This window comes from Cynoglossus semilaevis, chromosome 11 (genome assembly GCF_000523025.1).
Source record: "Cynoglossus semilaevis isolate Cse_v1.0 chromosome 11, Cse_v1.0, whole genome shotgun sequence".
Lineage (NCBI taxonomy): Eukaryota > Metazoa > Chordata > Actinopteri > Pleuronectiformes > Cynoglossidae > Cynoglossus > Cynoglossus semilaevis.
The window spans coordinates 5,990,775-6,015,003 of record NC_024317.1 but is presented as its reverse complement, the minus strand read 5'-3'; the positions used below and the strand labels follow the sequence as shown (position 1 = coordinate 6,015,003).

Sequence of the window (24,229 nt, the reverse complement as noted above, 5' to 3'; positions counted from 1 at the left end):
TTTTATTTACGTTGAACTATGACTTTCAAAATAGCAGTGTCATAGCTCAGAACGTCTTCATAGAACGTAAGAACACCTCCCGAAGAATTATATTTCTAACAAACGCCGAAGCTGTCGACGTTTATGATTTACGTAGCTAGAACATGTTGTTACATAAAGCCTGTTCACATCGTGTCCCTTTATCCCTTACACAGGAAGAAACCGTAGTGGTCTCTAAAAACCACAGTTTCGCCGCACTAAGATGTTCGTGAGATGTGAAACTCCGCCACAACACAACAACCTTGTTTGTATGGACCGGACGTCATGCTCGATATTTTGAATGAAATGGATTTGCCGTCAGTCACAATGAGACATTGGGCCCGTCCTGCTGTTTGACTCAGCTCTGTAATTGGCCGACGACAGGCCCGCGAGGCAAAAAAGGGAGCCATCATTGGCTGTCGCCTGTTAAAGAGGCGGGATCTTTTCCGCTGCGACTGTCAAGATTGGCAAAGAAGCTGGCGCTGCTGCTACGTGCAGGTAAAAAGGAACGGGCGACACTCATACCAACAAAAAGAAAACAATTATCGTGTAAGCATGGACGATGGAAAGTGACTGTCTTTGGAAGGTTTGCTGTGTGACGGAATCCATTAAACGAAGCTTTTGAGCGGGATAAGAAAAGCGCAATACCTTCGGCGTCTTTAAAGAAAAGTGTTTAACCATCGCTCGGCTTTGTACACTACTTGGGACAGCTGCGTGCTTCCAGCCAGCCATCAACAAAGAATGAAAGCTTTCAAACGAGGTGAGCGTCCCCGCACACCACCACATTGTTGGTTTTCTAATGAGTGTGGCATATATTTTGAAATGTAAACCGGTACTAAACGTTCTGGCCGCCTGTCTCCAGTGAGACATTCCGTGTGTTCGCCTGTTTCAGGGCTTTTGTGTGTGCTTGTTCGGGCAATGCGGTGTGTTTGTGTTTGAATTTGAGGGACAGCTAGCCAGCTAGTTATCTGTCGAGGCTGAGGCATGGTGTCCATCTGGCAGAGCGACATGAGGGAGGCAGTGCGGCTTTCTATGTCTGTCTGGCTTCGTTCTTTGTGCGCTCCAGATGGTTAATTTACCGAATGTTGGCTGCATGGCTGTTGTGGGTTTTGTGAACATTTGGCTCGATTCTCTGTCGTGTGTGCGTCATTTCACGTACTAGCTCAAAGGACAACGTGATGAGCGACGGGACAAAGCGAGCAGCTCAGAGAAGTTGTATGTGATGTTCCTAACGGTCGCATTCAAATCTTTTGCAGACGGACTGAGTGTTCTTCAGTTTGTTTAAATGGACCGTTTGAACTTTATACTGCGTAACATTTGTAGCATTCACTTTGCGTCCCGTCAACGGTTTCCTTTTGTTACCTAGTACACGGATAACAAATCCATGGCAGTGATTTTTTTCCTCCTTTAAATCGCACAGAGGACCGTTGTAAACAAACGGCTCGTCTTTCTTAACCGTTTTTTACTTTGTTGTTTTGATCTTACGCTACACATGTAAGCAGTTTAGTATAAATTTCTGCCACAGTGGGGGAAAAGGGAGCGGTGTCAAATTTGTTTCAAAGTAACATCCAAACCCCAAGAACCAGACCCAAGTAGTGATTATCGTTTTAAATAGATCTTGAGAGGACTACAGTTCATAAACAGGAACCTTACCTGTTTGACAGTTTTGCGTCATTAAACGATAGTCCAGTGATAAACTTGCTCGTTTTTTTCTGGAAATAAAGATACCTTTTTTGTGTGTGTTGTAAATCAAGATCCTACCTATAAAACCGTCTAAACCTTCTCAAAGGAAGAAAAACCCACGGTGTTGAGGAAACTCGTGTTAGTTGTATACCAACACGAGTTTCCTCTTTTTCTAGCAGGAGTGAGTTTAGACGACACCATCATCCATTAATTGACATAAATCAGTTCTTGCACATAGAAACAGCTTGGGCTGCTGTTTTAACGTTCAGTCCACAAAAAGTTTTTCAAATATCTATTTTAGTAGTCATGGTGATTTGGGATCTAACACAATGATCTTAAGCCAGTTTAGTCATTTTATATAATTTTCAAAAAGTTTTTGTCCAATGTTAGAGTGTACTTCTATGGCTTTCAAAAGATTTGGCAGCAGCAAATGTCAGAGTTGGTAAAGGAAACACTTAACCTTTCCTTGAATTTATCTTTTGTCAGGAAACAGTTCTTCCTAAAACTATGATAGTGAAACACATCATATTATATATCTTACTTCAAACTTAGTTTTGTCAGAACAACAAAACGATTTTTTAAAAAGGAGGTGTGAACAGACTGGACATAAGACCCAACTACAGGAGGAATTGTGTCATCTCACTAGTCAGTACATTCACAGAAACTTGCATTTTAACTTAAACTAATTTTGGCATTTGAAGTTATATTTGTATATTACTATACACAGCTAGTTGGGAATTGAAAATATACAAATGATTACAGTAATCACACCTCCTAGAGACAACTGTGCTCATTTGCAGAAGCAGGGCACGAGAGCACTGCAGTAGAATTTGCATTTGCATGTTTTTAGTTCCCCCGCCTTTAACACCACTCACCAAAGGTTTGTCAACTGCTCTTGCAGCCATCTTGAGACGAATTGGCATGAGGTGACAACAGCCTCCTCTGCGTGGTCAATAGGTTCCTGGGCCACTGGCTTCTGTGATGTTGATATGCACACAATCTCCTTTGTGAAGACAGGCGCTGCCCTGGGGGTCAGGTTTCAGCCAGTTCTACAGAAAGACATTTGTTGCACTCTGTGGTCCACCCCTGGGATCAGGCATTTTTTTAGAGGAGATTACCTTCAGTGACTGAATACTAAATCCTTGAAAGTATAGATTTTTGTAACATGTTCCATGAAACGTTCTAAACTGTAAACGTTTGTCTGCATAAACAGACATGAAATGGAAAGAAGCTCTGACAAAATTTTGTGAAGTGCATTGAACACAACTGACTCTCACTTCCTCTTCTTCAGCTCTGGAAGAAGAGCAACAACCAGAGCAGGATCATTCCTCCGCCGTGTCGGACAGTGATGACGGCTCACCACTCGACCTGTCAGGAAGGGGGGTCCTGGGGAAGCGCCGTCGCCGTGGCAACCTCCCCAAGGAGGCGGTGGAGATTCTGCGGAACTGGCTGTATGAACATCGCTTTAACGCATACCCATCAGAGCAAGAGAAGCTCAGTCTGTCGGGCCAGACCAACCTCTCAGTGCTGCAGGTAAAGATTGGATGCCATTAGCAGTGTTCATTATTATGTGTTAATTTATTTTCACTAAACACCACCAGCAGAGATGAGACTGTGCATAGTGTCAGGGTCATTAATTTTGATCTATGGTGCGTGAAACCTGACAAGAGACAACTAGTTACATCAAGTATAGTACCAGTGAATCTAAAATGTAACATTTGGCATGCAGCCTTTCAATACTGCTCCAAAGACCAGCATGTTGATTATAGTCATTTTTGCTGGTTTGCACACAGATTAGGAATGGGGAAAATTGTACTTCATTATTTAAATAATTTGGTTTTTGACAGGTGTATATGTAGCTAATTTGAAATGTAATATATTTATATATATATATATATAATTAAAATGTGGTATGTTTACCTGTTCAATTAATGTTTTGATATCTTTTTCAGATATGTAATTGGTTTATTAACGCACGCCGGCGCCTTCTCCCTGACCTTCTACGCAAGGATGGCAAAGACCCCACCAAGTTCACCATCTCCCGAAAGATTGCTGGTAAAAATGAAGGCCATTCAGGCAATGGAGGTGGAACAAGCTCTCCTGAAAGAATCTCACCCCCTGCCTCTTCCCAGCAACGCCCATCGGTCATCCGCTCTACCCCTACCCTAGACCTCAGCCTTCTGGGTAACACAGCAACAGCAATTTTGACAGGTGCTGGTTACCCAGGTAAAGAAGCATCAGTCCATGCACTAATGAAGCTGGACACACACAGTCTTCTCAAGGAAGTAGAGGAAAGAGGGGTGCATGGAGCTTGTCTCACCAGCACAACCATGGCAGCTAGTCCCACCGGTGGCCTCTTCAACACGCCTCCCCCGACACCACCCGAGCTTTTCCCCACCCAAGACTTCAGTGATTTGAGGCTTCTAGTTGATGCAGCTCTGCAGAGAGCAGCAGAGCAAGAGAACTTTAAAAGACTTCAAGAGGCCCAGAACAAACCAAAAGAGTCTGTAGAAACCAAGTGTAGTGCTTACAGCAGTGACATGGGCCCTACACCGCCCCCAGAAGAAGGCCAACAAGTCATGGATGCTTCTAGAGTACAGAGTCTGATGGAAAAAGCTTTGGCAGCTCCAGTACCAGCTGTAACGTCAGTGAAGACCCCAGTGGTTCAGTCCATAGCAGCCCCTGTCCTGGTTTCAACTCCTGTCCTGGTCCCAACGACAAGGTTGTCTCCTCTTCCTGTGAATAATGTAATCTGGAGCCCATTGGAGGACAGAGTTGGAGCCTCCAGTCCAAAACAGCCTCCGCCTGTTCCATCTCTTCTGCCAGCATTAGGGCTGCTGCCGACATCTGTCTGTGGGCAACTGGATTCTCAGAAGGCTGCAGCAGCTCCAACCTCAGGCATAGCTTCAGCTCCTGCTCATCAGCCCAGTGCAGCAAGTACAACAGTGCAGGCGTCAAGGCCGGTTTCTGTGCCAGCTCCAGTCCCATATACAAGTCCAGCCTCTGCTGCTGCTCCGAGCCAAATCTCCTCTCCAAATGTAGCGTTTGTTCCAGCCGCTGCTTCCACATCCCTCTCAACCGCCAGAGCAGTTTCTCTGTACATGCCATTTCACAAACCTCCCATAATCCCAGTCACTGGGCCATGTCCCTCATCTGTCACAACCTCGGCAGCACCTCCATCCCCTGTTTTCTCCTCAGTCTCTGCCCCGGCCCAGGCTTCGGTTTCAACGTCACCCTCTCCTCCAACCATCACACCTCTTACAGGCCTCGCCTCCCAGCTCACCTCTCCCCTCCTTCACCCTTCTTCCACCAACAACAGAAATGCACCTAGTGTTTGGAGCGTGGTACATTCGGACACTCGACAACCAAGTCCTCTTCAAGTGGTCAAGTCCCCCATCACCACAGGCTGGGCTCCACTGCACACAATGAGTGAAACGGTGAACTAGGAGCTGTAACGGAGCAGGCTACTTTTTTTCTTTCTTCTTTTTTGTTTTTGTTTTGTACAAAGTCTGGAGAGAATGGAGATCTAGCTGAGATCACTTTGTATATAAAAGAATGTATCATTCTCACCAGTGTAGACACTAAAGCCTGTTCCTCTACAACACACAGTAAAGTATTGGACAAAGAAACTGGGACAAAGTAACAGACATGACAAATTTTTACTAACGTTTGGCCTCCAGAAACTTTTATTGTTTTAATTCATCAACCTTTGCAGACACTGCTGATTGTAAGAACATTATGGTGCCATTTCCAAAGAGAACATTTTATAGAACGGTTTACATTTCAAAACGTCCCTTTATTTGTGTCAAAGATTAAATTGGCAGAATAATGAGCACCAGCAGAGCGGCGTCTACAGCAACAGTACTAGACTTCGTTAAACGTCTCCTATTCCTGTTTGCTTTTGTTATATACAGACCTGCATTGAAGGTCGAGAGTTTTAGGAAAATTTCTTTCTGCACTATATATATATTTTTTTTTTCCTTATGAATTCCAAGTCTTGTGTTCAGAATACAGACATCCTCCTTTGGTCAAGTCATAAATGGTTTCCAGGGGATTGTTTCCAGAGCAGGGGGGTGCATGTGCAGAATAAACAGTAGTTCAAATATGTTTGTTGCAGAAATTTGTGGGGAATCTGAGATTTTGACTTCCATCTACCTTTTTATGTCCTTATTTGATGTAAAATCGCTGCATTTATCAGATTCTGTTGTCAGAATGATTTGGAGCTGACACATCAGTCTTAAGCTAAGTCCAGGTGTCTTCAGCATAGTTTAAAGCAAATGTAGCAGATAGAGTAAAGTAGCTGGTTCATTCTTGTTCTGTCACTGCGTGCGCGCGTTCCACCTGTGAGATACCGTTAGTTCAGCAGTATTCGTATGTATCCCTGAAGCTGTAGTTTCTATGAAACTGTCTAAGCATGAATCACGACATTTGACTCGATGGTCTTAACAAGTGTCTTCTGCCTCTGCTTGGTTCAAATGGTTACAATGATGGGGGGTCAAAAAGCTAAAGAGCACAGACCACAGTGTCAGTAAAATCAGAAAACTCTTGGAAATAGGATTTTGCTGATTTTTGTTTTTTTACTTAGTCTCTCTTCTTACTGCAAAGCTTTTGTTTCTTATAGGTACTAGACCAGCATTTATACCTCAATTTATAGGACACATCAGGTTTGGGTCATATTTGTTAACATTGTGTAGAAATGACTTCTAAATATAAAAGTAGTATTTTTTTATTATTGACACTACATTGTGCCACTGTGACGACACCCAATAGGATGTGAACTGGAATGAAATGTGGGTCAAAATTTGGCAGGTTTTATATGGGTACTGTTTATATTGGGTTTTAGGCATAAACTCATGCTCCGAACAAAAAACACAGTGTATTGACACATGTAAATATTTTCAAGTTGCTTTTTCTTTTTGTTTCCTATGTAATTATTGGCATGAACTTCATTGATTCTATAGTTTTACAGCCTGGTGCATTTCAATAGTTTTTTGTTTTTCCCAAGTTCACTTTGTGACTCATGACTGAATGTTGGACTGACTGGCTGTTGTGCCTTATTACGACTGAGGGATGCTGTCCCATTTTTATATATATACATGCATATATATATATATACACACACATATATATATATATATATGAGAATAGCCGTGCAATATATGCCTTAAACTTTAAATGTGTTTGTACAAGCATTTCAAAGAATAAAACTCAGTTTTTCATTAATGTGCTTTCGCTCTGTCCTTGTTTTGAAGTCTCACTCACTGACTCTGAGAGGATCTCAAAAACTGATTCAAAGTCACATAGACTAGAAATAGAACCATTTTTGTACGAGACATGACCAAATGTTTTGGAATTTGGTCTAAAATTTCAGACGTGTGTGATGTAATCATAAATAATGGTCCAAACTCAAACTTCCATTATCTTTTATTTGTCTCTGCATTTTCACGTCCTTCAACGGCCCACGTACAGGATCCTTCAGTCCTTTCGTGGTTTATCTTTTTATTTCGTTGTATCACTCATCACTTCTGATTGTCACAAAGCAACATGCACACATACGCATCAGTTTTCTCCAAGATATAGGAATACAAATATTTAAAGTAGGTAAATCTCTGCAGTGCTTGTGTAGGTGTGGGAGCTAATTGGCAGATAGAAGTAAAAAGGGCTGATGTTTCACATGTCACACTACACTCAGACAGTCCCAGTGACCCCTGCACACACACTGACTGATCATCTGGGATTGTTTTTAAAACTCTGAGCAGTCCAAGTAGTTGATTCTGTGTTATATGTGTTTAATGATACATCTGTGTTAACAAAGATCTCAAGCTTTGACAAACACAAACATAAAGGCAACTGATGTAACATCCTATGAAATTCAGGGTGACACAGTGTAATACTCATGTTTCTTTTCATTATCTATGAAAATCTACTACACAAGTATAGATTCCTCTCTGCAGTTTCATCATAAACCATACATCAAAAATGGAAAAAGCCACAATGTTGCAATAGTGATTTAGATTTGGATGCACAGTAGATTCAACTGGTTGCTTTAAGTGTACTGTCAATGTAACATGATGTCACTGTAACATGCTGTGACTGTTACATTATGTCACTGTAACATGATGTGACGGGATGTGATTTTCTAAAATCCTGAGTGCTATGACTCTCATTATGACATTTTATGTCGTGAATATTCATTTTTGTTGCTATAATCTTTTTTTCTTCGCGGTGTCTACTCCCTCTGTGAACGTAGGTCTTCTTCTGTGTGCAGGGGTCTGAAGCGGTTGTTAGCTCCTCCTCTACTCGTCATCCTTGTCCTTGGCACCGTGTTTGAGGATGCGGGTGAACTCTGCGTAGTTGAAGTTGCCCTTCTTATCGATGGGCGCTTCTCGGAACAGCTCGTCCACTTCTTCATCGGTGAACCGATCACCCATGGTCGTCAGCAGTTCTCTCAGATGGTCCTCATGGATCACACCTTCATGGAGCAGAAGGTGAAGGAAGTTGCCAACACAGGTGGTGTGTTTTAAATGATTATTTCTGGTAACTTTGACTAACCTGAGCCTTCCTCGTCAAAGCAGGCGAAGGCATTACGGATGACGTCCTCAGGGTCTGTTCCATTGAGCCTCTCGCCAAACATGGTGAGGAACATGGTGAAGTTGATAGGCCCTGGTGCTTCACTCATCATTCCCTCCAGATAGTCATCAGAAGGGTTTTTACCTGAGGTTGAAACACATTGTCACAAAATACTTTTTAGTGGAACTATACAGCAATTTTCAGTGGTAAAAATCCACCCAATATGCAGGAAATACTAAAAAATAATATTAATATAGTTATATCAGTGAAGTGAGCACAGGAATATAATCTTTAGATCTATAATCTTTAGAATGTAACCAAGGAATTCTTAAGATGAAAGTTTTAAATCAATCGTAGAATGTAACCAAGGAATTCTTAAGATAAGTAACTGAAACATCAGATGAGAGATCAGTGGACTGTTTTACCCAGGGAGGCCAGCATGTCGTGAAGATCTTCCTTGTCAATGAAGCCGTCTCTGTTCTGGTCGATCATGTTGAATGCCTCTTTGAACTCCTGGATCTGAGACTGGTCAAACATGGCAAACACGTTGGACGTGGCCCTTTGAGGGCGCTTCTTTGTGGTCTTTCCTTTGGCACGCTTGCTCGACATGGTGGAGGTTTGATCAAGGCCTGAAAACATGTATTCAAATTAGTCTGGATTTCAGCTTTAAAATAAGAAGAGGTGTCATCATGCGAGTTCTCCTGTGTTTTCCTTCTAATTAACCTCAAGCCATGAAATCATCTCTCGGAGCGTCACCAGACATGTCAAGTTCGGTGAATGGTTTGAAAATGACTTCTCAGCACAGCGTAACCTGCAGCTAACTTCAGCTCCTTCCAGAAATAGATCTTTCATGAAGACTTGTCATACGTGTGGGCGGACAGGTTGGTGTCAAGTGTGAACATGGTTGAAGAATCAGTACAGAACTGAGATGATGTAGACACTCAGGAATTGATCAGATCTCTGATGAAGTGTGTGTACAAGTTGATTCACAGTAATAGACTCTAATAACTGAAACCACAGAGTAAGAACAGGCTTGGATACCTTAAAGCCCCTATTGATTTATCAAACGCCGGTGACATTTCCAAGTCTGCGTTTGAAATGTCACACCAACATCCTCAAAGGATTATAATGGAAGCACTGAGGTGTTCCGATTTGTTCTTTTCTTATTCAAGTTGCATTTTAAATACATGAGGTGTGTTTCCTTGGGTCCAGAACCACAGTCGACCTTTTCTCTTTTTTCAGGGGGTTTGTTTGAACCTGGGACCTTCAGACGGTAAGCAGAAACCACAGGAGTCTATGTGTGCTCTTGGGTGATTTCACTGTTAATCACGTTGACACTGAGACGTCTTGTAGTTAGAGATCATTTTATAGAGTTTCACCTGCAGAGTGTGAGGAAGAGCCTGTTGTGCTTGAAACATCACTGCTTTTTAAATAAGCATTTCATCCAGGTCTTAAACACTCTCATGACTCTGTTTAATATGTTACATGTTTAGTAAAAATGTTTCATCACTAGGCCAGTCCTGGGCTCTCGTATTAAATATGATGGATTATTATTGTAATAATTTCTTTTAGCCAAAGCCACTATACAAAAAGGTTAAAGGTCAGGTTCTAACTTGCAAATAGTATGAATGTGAATGTGTAATTATACTAATTTACACTGCTGTGGCCTTCTAGTGAATGACATTTAAATGTTTAACCCAAACCCATACATTTTAGAATGAGTTAAATCATATTACAGAACACCACTCACTTCTTGCTTGTTTCCAAACATCTTGAAGCTTCGGTGTCCAGTCAAGTAATTCTAAAAACTAATCTTTGTGTTACAGATGTCGTGACCTTCTTTTCTTCCATTACAGCCTTGTGTTATTTAACTGCTCTCCAGCGCTCTCATTTGGTGCTTGTCGCTGGCTCACACCCTTCCCCTTCTCCATCTCTGTCAACTGAGGAAGTAGGAAACGACAACAATAGCTAACGACTCTCCAAATCCTAAGTTTTAATAAATTCCCGGTACACCAGACTTCCATGTAGTCGACACGCACTGCGATTTGTCCAGCAATTGTTTGCGAGTAATAAAAGCATTTTCCATTAAATAAATGTCTCCGGTGTAAACTACAGCACTTTAAACACTTCACTCCTTTCTGTCATGTAAGGCTCACACTGAGTTTTCTTTTTATTTATTATTTTATTTTTTATATCAGTCAAGAACAAACAATAAGCTGGAGTTCTGGAAAAAATTTAAAATTATGGGAATGTTTTTCAATCCCAGTTCCAGTGAATGTGATGCTGTAGCAACAGCAGAAATGTGTAGTGTTGGATATTCACTCAATAATGAAGCTCATGAAAGGAGAGGTATGTAAACATCAGACTGATGTGCCTGGGCTGGGCTCGGAGTTCTCTGACCACCAAGACTCCTCTGTTCACTTCCCTTTATCCCCTTCACAAAGCCCCTCTGTTCCTCTACAGTGCCAGAACTCACTCTCACCATCAAACACAGTGACATCACCAAACACACCACTGTGGTATTCCTATGTCTTCACGTCGTGTCGTGTACAGTAATACACTGAGGAAGCCTGTAGTTTTAGGAATACTGGAAAAAAAAAAGCTATGAGCAATTAAAGTGGTCACTACAAATGAAAAAAAAAGACATGGAGGGTGTGCATAGACATGTGTGTTCAAGAAAGACTGAGCTAAATGGATCAGCTGCATTCAGAATTCCTCTGTCTAATGTGCCATAGAGGTGAGATGGAAGTACACACGCAGACGCAGTGCCTTATCTGGCCGTATGCTGTACGTTATCTGGTGCTGCTGATCAAGACTGAGCGTCAGAAGTTCTCTGCAGTTCTGTTCTGTCACTCAGAGTTGACCATTGTTACAACTGGACTCACAGCCTTGAAATCTTCACAGTGTCAGCAACATATAAACATTTAACAATAAATCATTTTTTCACAACCACATTGTGACAAAACTGCATTTTTTTCTCACCTTGGCTTCAGGTAAAAGAATCGGGGACTCCAACAAAGTCCTTTTGTCTGGGTCAGACAGAGCAGAGGAAAGGAAAGGAAGCAGGCAGTCCCACTGAAAAGTTTGTTTAAAGAATCATACTCCCGGTGAGTTCCTCCCATTTCTGCCTCAGCCAATGGAGAGACGCAGCTGCCCTGCACAAAGACTCCACAGGCCAGGCCGTTTCTCCATACAAGGCAAAAGAATGCACAGGCTGCAGCTTGCAACTGCCACAGACACTGCTGGAGATGTTTGGGAAAGAGGCAGAAATGACAGGAACTCCGATTAGGCTGCCTTATTTAGAGAAAAGTGTCCAAACATTTGGACTGTACTTTGTGTGGCGGAGTGTGGACACACAGGGGAGAGACAGAGATGTGAGCAGATGCAGAGCAGTTGTAAAAGGCACATGCAAAGACTGTGGGTTTCCTTAAATAGGCAGCGTGGCTCTCCATCACTCAGGCCTGTGCAGGAAACACCTTAAATTATACCATGGACGCAACATCTGTTCTGTGGTTACTTTCCCTTTCTCATTTTACTGCGTGAACACACAACAGGTTTACACTGACTATAGGGAGGTTTGTCTTTTAACTACATATTTATAGCAACATCAAAAGTTGTCATGTTTTTGCCCTTGGTTTAAACATCCACATCAAAGCTTTTTTATTTATCCCCTTTCATTTTCTCTCAATCCTGAAATTAATATCAAACATATTTTGTATTTACAAAGATACAAGTTGTAATATATTTGGTTTGTTATGTTTTCTTATATATATGGGAAGAAAACATATACAAAGTACTTAAGACAACAAAAGCAAGGGCTCTGTGCTTGTGCTGCGAGGCCCTCTACTGGACTAAATAAGAAATAACTTGTGTAACCGCAGACTGCAAAATCTTTGTTTGACATCTTCGAACGGCATAAAACTAAATTGTTTGGTGTTCGTGTTTTTACCGACAAATATAATAAACATTGCTAGATATAATCAAATCCTGGCCATATGGCCATACCAGTCAGAAAGTAAAACAGTAGGATGTCCCTTCATCCGTAGCTCTATTTGCACTAAATGGTGTATCATTAATATGTATAAAATTGGCATTGCCCATTATTCCTAAAATGAAATTTGTAAAACTGAACTATAAAACCTACTTAAGATACTCCAAACCACATGTGAACACATCAAAATAAGTAAAAAAATATATTTTTTCATCATCAGTTAATGATTATAACCTTTACTTTTCTTAGCATTTCTGTTATGGCAACAGGGAACATTTGTACCCTGTGGACAGAAACAAAAAACGAATATTGATTTAATTTTTTGCTGTGGTTCTAAATAATCAAATAATAATTTATTTTCATTTGTTATCATTAATTAAATGTCACATTTTAAGACCTGCGATGGACTGACGAACTCTCCAGGGTGTACCCCGCCCTCGGCCGTTGACAGCTGGGATTGGCTCTAGCCCTCCTCTGCGAACCTACAAAGGAATAAGCTGTAGATAATGGGTTGCTCGACTACACTTTATCTAAGGTTATAGGTTCTAACGTTCAGTTTTACTTATTTCCAAGTGTTGTTTCTATAGTTCTATAAGTATTGTAAAAAGTCAAGCACGCGTTACCGTTTTGTTTACATTCGTGGTTGGGGCGGGGCTGTTCTTATTTTCCAAATAACTCATTGGCCGTTGGGAGTGACTCATTAATATGTTGCGCATGCGTAGCATTTCAGGAAGACTCTAGTATGGCCGCTGTTGTGTGTTAAAAGCAGCTTCAAAGGTAAGCCCGAAATTTTGCTCTGTCATTTCTTACTTTGTCAGTAACAATATATCGGTCCAAAAGTTTTTGCAGTACCAAAACTTCTGAACTCTATTGACGTGGTTTGTACCGTGAAAAAATATTTTTCCAACAAAGCGCAGTGATTGTTTTAACACCGACTCCCTTTTGCCTGGAAAGTCTTGTTAAAGTTGTGGACAGGAAACATATTTATTTTTAATTTTAGGATAAACAGACCCCTGTAACGCTACAGATTAACTGTAATTACGCTACGTTTCGTGGTTTCCTGGATCTAACTGAATGGACTATTTGTAGAAGTACATTTGAACCACAGGTGATGTGTAATAAAGGTGCGGAAGTACGGTCCCGCGTTGCCGTTTTACTTTTACCTTTTTAAATTTACAAATAAAAGTGCAATTGCACATAGTTTGGTCAATTTATTTATTTATTTTGTTGTAATATATTCAGTGAAGTTTTTCCATAAGAATTGCACGATAGTTTTGTTATTTTTTACACGTTACGATAAAAACGTTGCGTTATATTGTGAAAAATATATACAGTAAAATGAAACATGTAACAGATACACTATTAGGCACTAGGCACACTACCAATAAAAAAAATCATGCTACAGTGACAATGATACCAGTTGCTATGGCTTGATGGTCTGCATATATTTCAAGGTTCCACAGATATTTATTGAAATTCTTCAGCTTAATGTGCTTTTGAGAAAAATAGATTTTTTCAACAGGAATTCCATAAACCTTTTATGGGACAAGCCAGGCTTGGTTCTGCACCAATAACAAAGGCGTGGCTTTGTAAACAGAGTACTTGTGCTGGACTGGCCTGTCAGCTGTCCAGGTCTGAAGGTGATGGTCATCAAGGCAGGAATGGACAGTATTGAATTCTAACACATTGTTATAATATTGTTAGAATGATTAAAAGCGTAATTATAGGGAACATAACCCCTTTACAAATGAACCTCTGTCGCAGTATATTTAGGGAAAAGTACTAGCAGAATTCAGTCTTTTTTTGTGTAATGGATTTTCTCTTTTTTGCCTTTGATCAACAACCAAACAAGAAATGGAAGGACTAAAGTGCATTCACAAATTTCAGATGTGTATTTTCTTTTTTTTGCCTTTGATCAACAACCAAACAAATAATAAAAAGCAGAAAAATACTTGAAACAAGATCAAGGGATAAAAGAAAAGCAAAAGAAGTCATTTAGTCGTAAAAACTCAGATATAAGGCACCTGTCTAAGTAATTCCACATGATCTCTAAAACATTAGAATATATTAGCAAACGAAGTCGTAAGCTGGTACAGATGCTGACTTACAGTTACATAGAGATGTTTAATAACAAAAAAAACTAAAGAAGACGACAACCTACAGGGCAGAGTAGAATGGGAACAGCCATAAACAACAAATTCAAGCCAAATGCACGAAAAACAAGAAGGAATGATTCAAGAATGATTTCAGAAAAGATGAATTGATAGGAAGGTAGTTATCCAACAAAATTATATTTACATATATTATATTTACATATAATTTTGTCCCATTGTTACTATATATAATTCAGGAAGTGTGTATCCAAGAATTCGTATTACTCAGTACCCTTGAAGAAGCTCTCAGTTTCAAAAAGGTTGGTGACCCCTGCTCTAGATTCTCCTCATTCCTCATGTTCTAAAGAACTGCAGTCAGGCCAGAGGCAGAGGCAGTGTTTGGTCAAAGAGTTGTCAAAGGGCAAAATATTGCTTCCGATTTCTCGTAACCCTGTTCAGTATCAGGCTTGACCTTTGGGTTTCATGGGTTTGATTCCCAGAAGAACCTCACATCCCTAATGACACCTCCCATCTGGCTTCATGGCGCCTGTGTGGCAACCTGTATTGTTTGCCGTGGCAGCCTTGGAGTTGCAACCAAGTACTTCATGGTGCCTGTGTGGCAACCTATATTGTTTGCCAAGACACACACATTTCCATAGAGATGTTTAATAACAAAAAAAACTAAAGAAGACGACAACCTACAGGGCAGAGTAGAATGGGAACAGCCATAAACAACAAATTCAAGCCAAATGCACGAAAAACAAGAAGGAATGATTCAAGAATGATTTCAGAAAAGATGAATTGATAGGAAGGTAGTTATCCAACAAAATTATATTTACATATATTATATTTACATATAATTTTGTCCCATTGTTACTATATATAATTCAGGAAGTGTGTATCCAAGAATTCGTATTACTCAGTACCCTTGAAGAAGCTCTCAGTTTCAAAAAGGTTGGTGACCCCTGCTCTAGATTCTCCTCATTCCTCATGTTCTAAAGAACTGCAGTCAGGCCAGAGGCAGAGGCAGTGTTTGGTCAAAGAGTTGTCAAAGGGCAAAATATTGCTTCCGATTTCTCGTAACCCTGTTCAGTATCAGGCTTGACCTTTGGGTTTCATGGTGTAGCGGTTAGCATAGCTGCCTTGAAAGCAGAGAGTTCTGGGTTTGATTCCCAGAAGAACCTCACATCCCTAATGACACCTCCCATCTGGCTTCATGGCGCCTGTGTGGCAACCTGTATTGTTTGCCAAGACACACACATTTCCCCATTGTGGGACGAATAAGGAACTGATTTTTTTTTTCCCCCCAACTGAGTGTTAACTAAATGCTTGCTCTTCAGACCCTGGTGTAGTAGGAGTGTGTTGGTGAGTGTGTCTGTGTTTATGTTCATGCCAAATTAGAAAAGCCTTTCAAAGCCTGATAGAAACTCCTGGTACGGCTGCCATTTACTGCACTAATGTTAGTGTATGAATCCAGTGTGTCCAGCAGGTGTGTGTAGAGCAGTACGTTGAATTCTGGAACAATTAGTGTGTGTGACTGAATATACTGGGGCTCTCTCATAGGTTGTAGTAAGTAGACTGTTGTACTGTCCACCCTGATGACCACTGGTCCTCTTTAACTGAACATCTCATGACTAGTTCATTAGCCTGCATTGGTTTCACTGGACAGAATATGACCAAGGGGTCACACACACACACAACTGTGAGGATGGACTATCAACAGCTGAATGATGGGTAAAAAAGCATCAAGCTGAAATGGTGCCGACAGGTTCCTCTGGTGGACGTGGAAAAAAGTTCATTGGAGATATAGTTCATCTTGGAAATCTGCTGAGAAAAGCCTTTTTTGTTGAGGCTTATGGCGAAGTGGGGGTCAAGGAAACACAGCTTGGTGGGGAGGAGGCATCTGCCTTCTCTGTGGGTAAGACACAGGCCTGGTGATGAGAAGATGCAGCATTTGACCTTAAGTTTTTTGTTTGCTTTTCAGGTTTGTTATACATTAGACTGTGGTGTCACTCACAAAAACATACTCTAGTAAAATCATTTTAAAATAAGCTTTTTTTTACTTCAGTTTCAGCTTTTTATATAAATTTCAGCAAAAAAGAGGATTTTAGCATTTTGCGAGAGGCCAATTGTTCATAAGCCAAACATGTATGTGGTTTAAAATTTAAAGTGCAGGAATTTTGAGCTCAAAAGATGTAACTGTGTAAGGAGTCGTGATGAAGTTTTCACAACTTTGTGCAATGTAGTTTGGAATAGTGTCTAGTAATACTTCTATTGTCTGTGGTAGCTAAAGCCACATAACAGAACATGTGGTTTTGTAAACATGAGACAAGTTGGCTCGGTCTTGTTGATGTGGGTAGAAAATAGGTCAAATATGAGTCAATGTTTTTTTTCTTGAAGCTCTTTGTTCTGAACCACGCTGTGACCTGCAGCAGGGAAAGTCATAAACCTATCTTTGAGCACTCACATCGTCTTCAGTGTCAAACTTTTGACAGCATAGACAGGGAGCTGTCTGGTGGGCCAAAGAAGAAAAAGTTCACTGCTGTTATACATAATCATCATGACCGTTCAGTTTTTCTGCTCCACTTGTTTCAGCTTGTGTGCTGACTATTCAGTCTCACCGTCCCTCCCTGCTGCTGACCTTCAGTCCTTTATTTGTAAAGATCAGACTGCAAACACGTTGTCAAAACAATGGGACATGTGGACCATGCTACACAACACCACAGTTGAAGCCACAGCAAGATCTGTAAAATCTATTATAATCAACAGTTGGTTCACTGGAACCCAGTCATAAAACACAAGTCTTAGCAATCTCCTACCTACTGTAGAGAGTGTAAACTTAGTGCCAATTCCTAGGATTTTCTATTTACTTGAAGTAAAGTTTAATGGATGATGGAGTGGAGAGAGCAGTAAAGAATTAACCAGCAGTCAGCAAAAAAACACTCTGTTCCTCCACGAACCTCACTTTATTTTTTCTTTACATTTTCCCAGTCTGTAACCATGAATATCGTGGGCCAGTTAGCAGAGACTGTGTTTGTGACGGTGAAGGAATTGTACCGCGGCCTGAACCCCGCCACTCTCACTGGAGGCATCGATGTGATCGTGGTCCGACAGGCAGATGGATCCTTCCAGTGCTCACCATTTCATGTCCGTTTCGGAAAGCTCGGTGTGCTGCGTTCAAAGGAGAAAATAGTACGGCTTTTTTTTTCTACTTTTAAATAGTTTACGATATTTCTATCCTACTGATTTCTTCATCTACTTTTGTATCGTTGTGTTTCCAGGTGGATATTGAAATAAATGGGGAATCAATAGACCTGCACATGAAGCTGGGCGACAATGGAGAGGCTTTTTTTGTGGAAGAGAATATGGAGGTGAGGCCATCAGGGGAAAAGTCTGCGTCTAATAATTAGAATATTCCCAACATGAACTATTCCTTTTTTCCAGTCTCTGGTCCCAGCACATTTGTGCACCTCCCCAATTCCTTTCGAGGGTCCTGAACACATATATGAGATCCACGAGGGATCCGCCGTTGCCGGATCCAGTGGACGCAGAAAGAAACGGCGTCGCAAACGCATACGGTCGGACACTCACCCCATTGAAGACAACTCTTCATCAGATGAAAGGGAGAGAGAGAAGGAGTGGGAAAGAGAAAACGATCAGGCTGGAGCAGACAGTCCTCTCCTAGAAGATCACGTCCCTTCGTTACAAGTTTGGTAAGCAGAGGCAGAATTCAAAGTTCAGCTTCTTGTTAGTCTGTTGTTTTTCGGACAAACGGTGCTGGTTGCAGTTCAATGACAAACAAGTGGAATATCCTTTAAATGTTACTGTTACTGCAAGTTACCAAAGTCTCCCATCACAATTATTAACATACAAGAATTGAACCATGGTTTTATATTGAGTCTATTGATCTATCATGTAAAGAGTTTTACAGATGTACATGCAGTGACATAGTTCATTTTTAAATAAACCTAATACTTGTCAGTGTTTCATTTACATAAAATGAAACAAACTTTACGTATTATGCTACTTTCATGTTAATTTATATGGTTAATATCGATTTCTGCTTTAATCAAACGATGAAGAACACTACTGTATTTTTAACAGCACTGTTCTGATTTGTTTTTATGACAGTAAATCAGTGTACTACTCAATCTCTGAGGAGCCGAGTGTGGAAGTGGGTGTCACACGCAGCAGAGACACTCACCCTTACTCAGATGGAGAGCACTCCCCCATAGAAAGGTGAGGCAGGTTCATGTTTTTGTGCTGGAGTTACTGGTTTGTTTCACAGACTGACCTGCTGAGGAAGTTATTCTGTGCCGTGTCTTTACGACAACACATGTTTTTCTCTGCCTTCCTCAGTAATGTATTTAATAGTCGACCGACTTCTCCAAAGAGCGACTCTGAGCTTCTGCTCAAATGTGAAGAGCCTCAGATACAGTGGAACTGGGGAGGTTTTCCCACGGTACAATCAGACAACACACAATATAAAAAACATTCTCTTATTTTTTGGGTGAAGGCTAAAAATTGTCATTGTCTCTGTTTGAACCCCTCACAGCTGTGTCAGTCAGAGAGGACGTTGGAGCTTCAACACATGTCCCCTCCTGGAAAAACTCATTTCCGCACCATAGAGAGACAGGATTCCTTTGACATGGGCGCGGATTCTGCGATCAGCTGTGGCAGAATGGGCAGCGTCGCCGTCGTCAGGCCACAACCCAGGACTCACTCGGTGGACCAGATTACACATGGCTTGCAGACCACGCATTTATCCAACGTGGCCCAACCTGGACCTGAATCTTCCTCATCCTTTTGTGCATTGTCACTGAAGACCGACACGGTCGTGATGAAATCCACGTCAGGAAAAGAGGACAACACACGCTCATCAGTTTACTCTACATGTCTGATTAATGGTACTGGATACACGAGTAGTAGAGAAGGTACTGTTGATCGAGTCACTGCTGTTAGTTCATTTAGTGCAGTTACAGTGACCAAACCAGAGAACCAACAGAAGGTAGATAGAAGCCCAACAAGAAACACACCGAGTCCAGTGTGTCCAGCACATCATCAGGGCACTACATCAGCACAGAGTGACCTGAGATGGAGCAGCGCAGCCCTCATCAGTGAGGGGGACAGTGGCATATACCCCTACGTTGACGCAGGAGAGGAGGACAATGGATCTGCGTTCATGGACCGAGCCTCAGTCTCCACTGCGACCACGGCCAAAGTTGAAGGCAGAAACACAGTGGATGAGAGGAGTGCCGCGGACGGGTCGGCAGACTCTGCTGAGACGTCCACCAAAAGAGAGCAGCAGGGCAGGAAGAAAGGTCATTCCTGCCTTCATTCCAGAAAGGTGTCCATTATAGACAAAATAAACATGCGTTTTGATGCCAGTCCATCTTTGTGTACTTTTGTTTTAGGGAAACGCAACTTCCACCTGGGACCAACGGATATTTACTTGGACGATCTTCACTCACTGAACCCTGAAGTAGCTGCACTCTATTTTCCAAAGAGGTGAGAAGCAATATTTTAACACTAATGGGCAAAACGTATTATTTAGAAAAAAATATTTCATGCATTCAATTTAATTTTCACAAAGAGAAAATTAAGTAAACATAGTAAATTGGTTATAAAAAATAATTCAGTCCCCAAGCCCCAGGTTTGGTTGCTAATCACAGTGCTAGTACCAACTTGGTAAACCTTGATAGAGGGACACGCTGGAGGTGATAGAGGTGCAGCTAAGTGGCTCATTGAATTAGAGACTGGTAACTTATTAACTTCTTTAGTTTCTTTAGTACTTTAGTTTCTGTTTAATTTTCAATATTTGACCATACAGCTAAAGCTAAAATGAAACGTGTTTCTTTGTCCCTGCAGTGAGACAGAGGGAGCGTCACAACAAGGATCAGGCTCCAGAAGTCAGTCGCCTCATTCCCTGGGCAGCGTGGCATTAGACAGTGGCACAGAGTACCTGTCTGACTCCACGTCCACCTCCTACAGCATGGACGTCAGCATGTCCCTCTGTGGGATGGAAGGAGACACCAGCCAAATCACCAAAGGTCAGTGGGTCCACCTCAGTTTGACAGAACTGTTCCTACTTGAGGGAATGAGCAGTGAAATCACTTGTTTTGTCAATGTTTATTCTGACTACAGAGAAATTTATGGAGAACATTGTGACTTATGGGGAATTCGCCAGTAACCCAGGAATCATTGAGGATCCAAGTCTGGTTGTCTGCATCAACTCCAAGTAAGAATTAAGATAAAACAAAATGCTGACACAAGAAACAACTTTTCTCTGAACTGTTTAACAGATTAACAGCATGCATTCATTTGTCACAGCTACTACAACTGGGCAGCAGCTGCTCCAATGATCCTGTCTATGACTGCTTTTCAAAAAAATCTACCAAAGGTATTTACGTTTTTTTTATGTATATAACCTGACCATAATTATCTTCTGTGCATCTTTAAGTTCTTTTTTTTACCTGTGTCTGTGTCAGAGTTCCATTGAGCGTCTGATGAAGGACAAGATGCCCAAAAAGTCTGGACGCTGGTGGTTCTCCTGGAGGAGAAGAGACATGGTTGTTAGTACCCTCACATGAAGATAATGATGATAATGAAGATAACAATATTCTAGATTCATGTTATAGACATGGCCATATATTTATTTTAAACAAAAGAACGTTTTGAGAAAAGATTCTGTTGTTGCTGACAGAGGAAATTATTAAATTTCAGCAAAAACACTCAAAGGACGAACAGGACGAGCAGATGGCCAGTGTTTCCTCCGCAGTGAAGTGAGTGTCCTCATACAAAAGACTAATTGACTAATTGGAAGTGAAGCACAGTTGCTGTAAATCAGAGAATCATACATTTAGAAATCATCCTTGAACACAGCTACAAAGTAACAAGTTCTAAATGGAATTTTCTAACATTGTTTCCAGAGCAACGCTGGATGACACTCTCAGCACTGCACAGTGCATCAGCCAGATGTATCGCAAATCACTGCGTCTGACATCAAAACAGATAGTAAGAGATGTTTCCTGTAATTCTCTCCGAAAAGAATTCATGAAAAAAAATTAAAACTGCATCAAATTTGTTCAAACAATCCCACAATATACAGGTCAAAAAGATAAACTTCTTAAAAAGACAACTGATCACAGGATACCTCTGCCTACCACTAGAGGGAGGCAAAGCGCCACTAGTAGAACATGTACCACATCTTTAGAATCACTGCTCTCTAGCTTTTGAAGTAAATTTTGAGTTCTCTGTTTTTAAACATGCGGTCAACACTATTTTTAGGTTAAAATATAAACAGTTATACACAAGAAGGGACAGGACAGGAGGTGAGTTCAATAACTTATCTTCCACTGCGCCTGTGTTCATCCTTGTATGTATTTTTTACTTTTCCCACTTCAGGAGCAGCTGAAGCTGCGAGACGGAGCCAACAAGGTGGTGTTCAGTGTGACCACTCAGTACCAAGGCACCTGTCGCTGCGAGGCTGCCATCTACCTGTGGAACTGGGACGACCGTGTCATCATATCAGACATTGACGGAACCATCACAAAGTGAAATAACTGATTTTTGTGCAGCTTTTATTTTTCATTTCTCAGATCAATTTTTAATTAAAAATATCTGTGTATTTCAGATCTGATGCTCTGGGACATATTCTCCCTCAGTTTGGAAAGGACTGGACACACAAAGGCATTGCCAAACTCTACCACAAAATCCACCAGTATGTAAAATAATTATAATAAAATTACAAAGTTTAAAGTGAATGGAATTATTTAAACTGTTTACATGAAAAGGCAGTGGTAGCCGAGGAGAAGAAAACATTCAACCTGGTCTGGCTATTGTGTTGCAGAAATGGCTACAAATTCCTCTATTGCTCGGCCCGTGCCATAGGTATGGCTGCCATTACCAAGGATTACCTGCAGTGGGTCAATGATGGAGGCACCGTCCTTCCTAAAGGCCCCGTGCTGCTGGCTCCTAGCAGCCTCTTCTCAGCCCTGCACAGGTACGCAGTAGTACCTCAACACAGATAAAGACTAACTAAAGGATCAGCCGTGCAATTGGAAGAGTGCTAGTTTGAATCACAGCTCCAGGGTGTTGAGCAAGCAGAATTTAGTTAATTTAAATTCACCATAAAATGTCCAACTTAAGGGCCAATGTAAAGTGTATTTATATAAGATAGAAGAAATAAAACAAGTTTGGTCCTTGATTTAATGTGGCGTCACAGTGGAAAATGGTTGGCCTGCCTTACAGTAAAAACTTCACCTGTTCGAGTCACTAATGGTATCTGATGGTCTTGGTCGAGTTTGCACGAACTCTTCATCTTGTCTGAAGCATTTTATAGTCAGTACTGCGCAGCTGCTCTTCTTTTTTCCAGCTTGGCGACACTGACCCCTACTGGGCATTTCTAAGGCCTTTTTGATAGACGATAAAGCAGCTTATTATTAACGTAACTATATTTAAATTGGTGCATGTACATGTTTAAGTGTAGTTGTACCATCACCTTGTACTTCCAAGAAGTACAGTAATGTCCAGACGTAATATAATATTTTATATATAAAATATTTTAATCTGTTTCTCTTTTGCGTACAGAGAAGTGATTGAGAAGAAGCCAGAGGTGTTCAAGATCGCCTGCCTCAGTGACATCAGAGATCTGTTCAGTCCACAGAAACAGCCCTTCTACGCTGCCTTTGGTAACAGGACAAATGTGAGTGGATGACAACAGTTCTACTGAAGTTTTTTCTCCATGTTGTGTGACATCTTTTACTATTTTATTTTTGAACATTGGTACGGAAAAATGATTAATTCAGAAGAGGTCAGAGGTCAGCTATTTCAGTTTTCCTTTATGCGTCCGTGGCATTAATCGTGTTGCTGTGGTTTAATGCGTGGCATTAATCGTGTTGCTGTGGTTTCTGGCCTCTCACACTGTCGTACTGTGGCAGAGATGGTTGACATTTTGTTGTTTGTCCCTCTGTGCAGGATGCCTACGCCTATAGACAGGTTGGAGTTCCTGAAAACAGGATATTCACTGTCAACCCTAAAGGAGAGCTCATCCAGGAGAAGACCAAAGTAAACAAGTCCTCGTAAGTGTGTACCAAAGTAGACAAGAAAAGAAGAAATGTGGCTCCTACTAAGCTTTATCAATGTTTATTATTAACAGGATTTATTTAAATTAGGATAATTATCCAGTGAAGGTGCAGTGTTAGCAACAACATTTAAATAAGGCCAATTCTTAAAAAATATTTCCGCTTGTTACAAATGTTACATTTGTATCACTTATTTCTCCTTCCAGATAATTGGACTACAGTTGTGTGTTTACAGCATATGTCTGTATTCCACAGGTACAGTCACCTTAGTGAAATCGTGGAACACTTCTTCCCTGATTGCTCAGCTCCGTGCAGCACGTCCTATTCCTTCGACTATCCCGAGTTCAGCAGCTTCTCCTACTGGCGGGAGCCTCTGCCACAGCTGGATCTGGATTCACTGCTGTAGAACAGTTCTCTGATTCCTCATCTTCCATACTGGCACTTCAACGGTTCCACTGTTGCCAACATGTGCCTGAAAGTTGCCTTTCGTTGGATGTGCCGTCAGTGGCCTGTGTTATTAGCTGCAGGATAAACTGGAACACAAGGAAGAACTGGGTGATATCTTTTTCTTATGCTGCTCTCAAACACAGAAAAACAAGTTCATGGCATATATGGACTGTATTTCAAATATACATTTCCACACACTGGCCATGATTATTTGCACAAAAGGTCTGACACCAGTGGATGATTTCCAACTGTTACATTTTTTATTATGTTGTCTCGATCACTATCACAGTCATTGCAGTGAATGATGTATTAAGAGTTTTTAAAGAAAGTTCATTCTGAAAAAG

General features: G+C 41.1%; 3 protein-coding genes across 6 annotated transcripts; 2 read left to right on the top strand and 1 right to left on the bottom strand.

Moving 5' to 3' along the window:
* The first annotated feature begins 487 nt into the window (after positions 1–487).
* Positions 488–7,290, top strand: tgif2 (TGFB-induced factor homeobox 2). Of its 2 annotated transcripts, none has more exons than XM_008320245.3 (3): positions 488–778; positions 2,993–3,234; positions 3,654–7,290. In XM_008320245.3, exons 1-3 carry the CDS (start codon positions 760–762, stop codon positions 5,145–5,147), a joined length of 1,755 nt encoding a protein of 584 aa, XP_008318467.1. In that variant the 5' UTR covers positions 488–759; the 3' UTR covers positions 5,148–7,290. The 2 variants fall into 2 exon arrangements, with proteins under 2 accessions (XP_008318467.1, XP_016892155.1); XM_017036666.2 differs by lacking the exon at positions 488–778 and adding an exon at positions 789–1,233.
* Positions 7,108–11,410, bottom strand: myl9b (myosin, light chain 9b, regulatory). The gene is made up of 4 exons (XM_008320246.3): positions 11,254–11,410; positions 8,697–8,900; positions 8,254–8,415; positions 7,108–8,173 (listed from the first exon to the last, which is right to left on the bottom strand). The coding sequence occupies exons 2-4, from the start codon at positions 8,878–8,880 to the stop codon at positions 7,998–8,000; spliced, it is 522 nt and encodes a 173-aa protein (XP_008318468.1). The 5' UTR covers positions 8,881–8,900; positions 11,254–11,410; the 3' UTR covers positions 7,108–7,997.
* A 1,162-nt stretch (positions 11,411–12,572) lies between these two features.
* On the top strand, positions 12,573–24,223 carry LOC103386123 (phosphatidate phosphatase LPIN3). Of its 3 annotated transcripts, none has more exons than XM_025060508.1 (20): positions 12,573–13,039; positions 17,347–17,547; positions 17,637–17,726; positions 17,800–18,068; positions 18,487–18,594; positions 18,715–18,817; positions 18,911–19,676; positions 19,770–19,863; positions 20,224–20,405; positions 20,500–20,593; positions 20,686–20,755; positions 20,844–20,924; positions 21,079–21,137; positions 21,285–21,369; positions 21,760–21,908; positions 21,989–22,075; positions 22,205–22,357; positions 22,945–23,059; positions 23,332–23,435; positions 23,694–24,223. In XM_025060508.1, exons 2-20 carry the CDS (start codon positions 17,356–17,358, stop codon positions 23,842–23,844), a joined length of 2,952 nt encoding a protein of 983 aa, XP_024916276.1. In that variant the 5' UTR covers positions 12,573–13,039; positions 17,347–17,355; the 3' UTR covers positions 23,845–24,223. The 3 variants fall into 3 exon arrangements, with proteins under 3 accessions (XP_024916276.1, XP_016892123.1, XP_016892122.1); XM_017036634.2 differs by having other exon boundaries at positions 12,575–13,039; positions 20,844–20,927; XM_017036633.2 differs by lacking the exon at positions 12,573–13,039 and adding an exon at positions 15,031–15,167 and having other exon boundaries at positions 20,844–20,927.
* The last annotated feature ends 6 nt before the right edge of the window (positions 24,224–24,229 follow it).

Coding starts and splice junctions, on each gene's coding strand:
- LOC103386123 (XM_017036634.2), top strand. CDS start 17,356: ATGAATATCGTGGGCCAGTTAGCAGAGACTGTGTTTGTGACGGTGAAG. Junction 18,069..18,486: donor GTCCCTTCGTTACAAGTTTG/GTAAGCAGAGGC, acceptor TTTTTATGACAG/TAAATCAGTGTACTACTCAA. Junction 19,864..20,223: donor GCACTCTATTTTCCAAAGAG/GTGAGAAGCAAT, acceptor TTGTCCCTGCAG/TGAGACAGAGGGAGCGTCAC.
- tgif2 (XM_017036666.2), top strand. CDS start 1,197: ATGAGCGACGGGACAAAGCGAGCAGCTCAGAGAAGTT. Junction 1,234..2,992: donor GCGAGCAGCTCAGAGAAGTT/GTATGTGATGTT, acceptor CCTCTTCTTCAG/CTCTGGAAGAAGAGCAACAA. Junction 3,235..3,653: donor CCAACCTCTCAGTGCTGCAG/GTAAAGATTGGA, acceptor TATCTTTTTCAG/ATATGTAATTGGTTTATTAA.
- myl9b (XM_008320246.3), bottom strand. CDS start 8,880: ATGTCGAGCAAGCGTGCCAAAGGAAAGACCACAAAGAAGCGCCCTCAA. Junction 8,416..8,696: donor CGACATGCTGGCCTCCCTGG/GTAAAACAGTCC, acceptor TTTCAACCTCAG/GTAAAAACCCTTCTGATGAC. Junction 8,174..8,253: donor CTTTGACGAGGAAGGCTCAG/GTTAGTCAAAGT, acceptor TGCTCCATGAAG/GTGTGATCCATGAGGACCAT.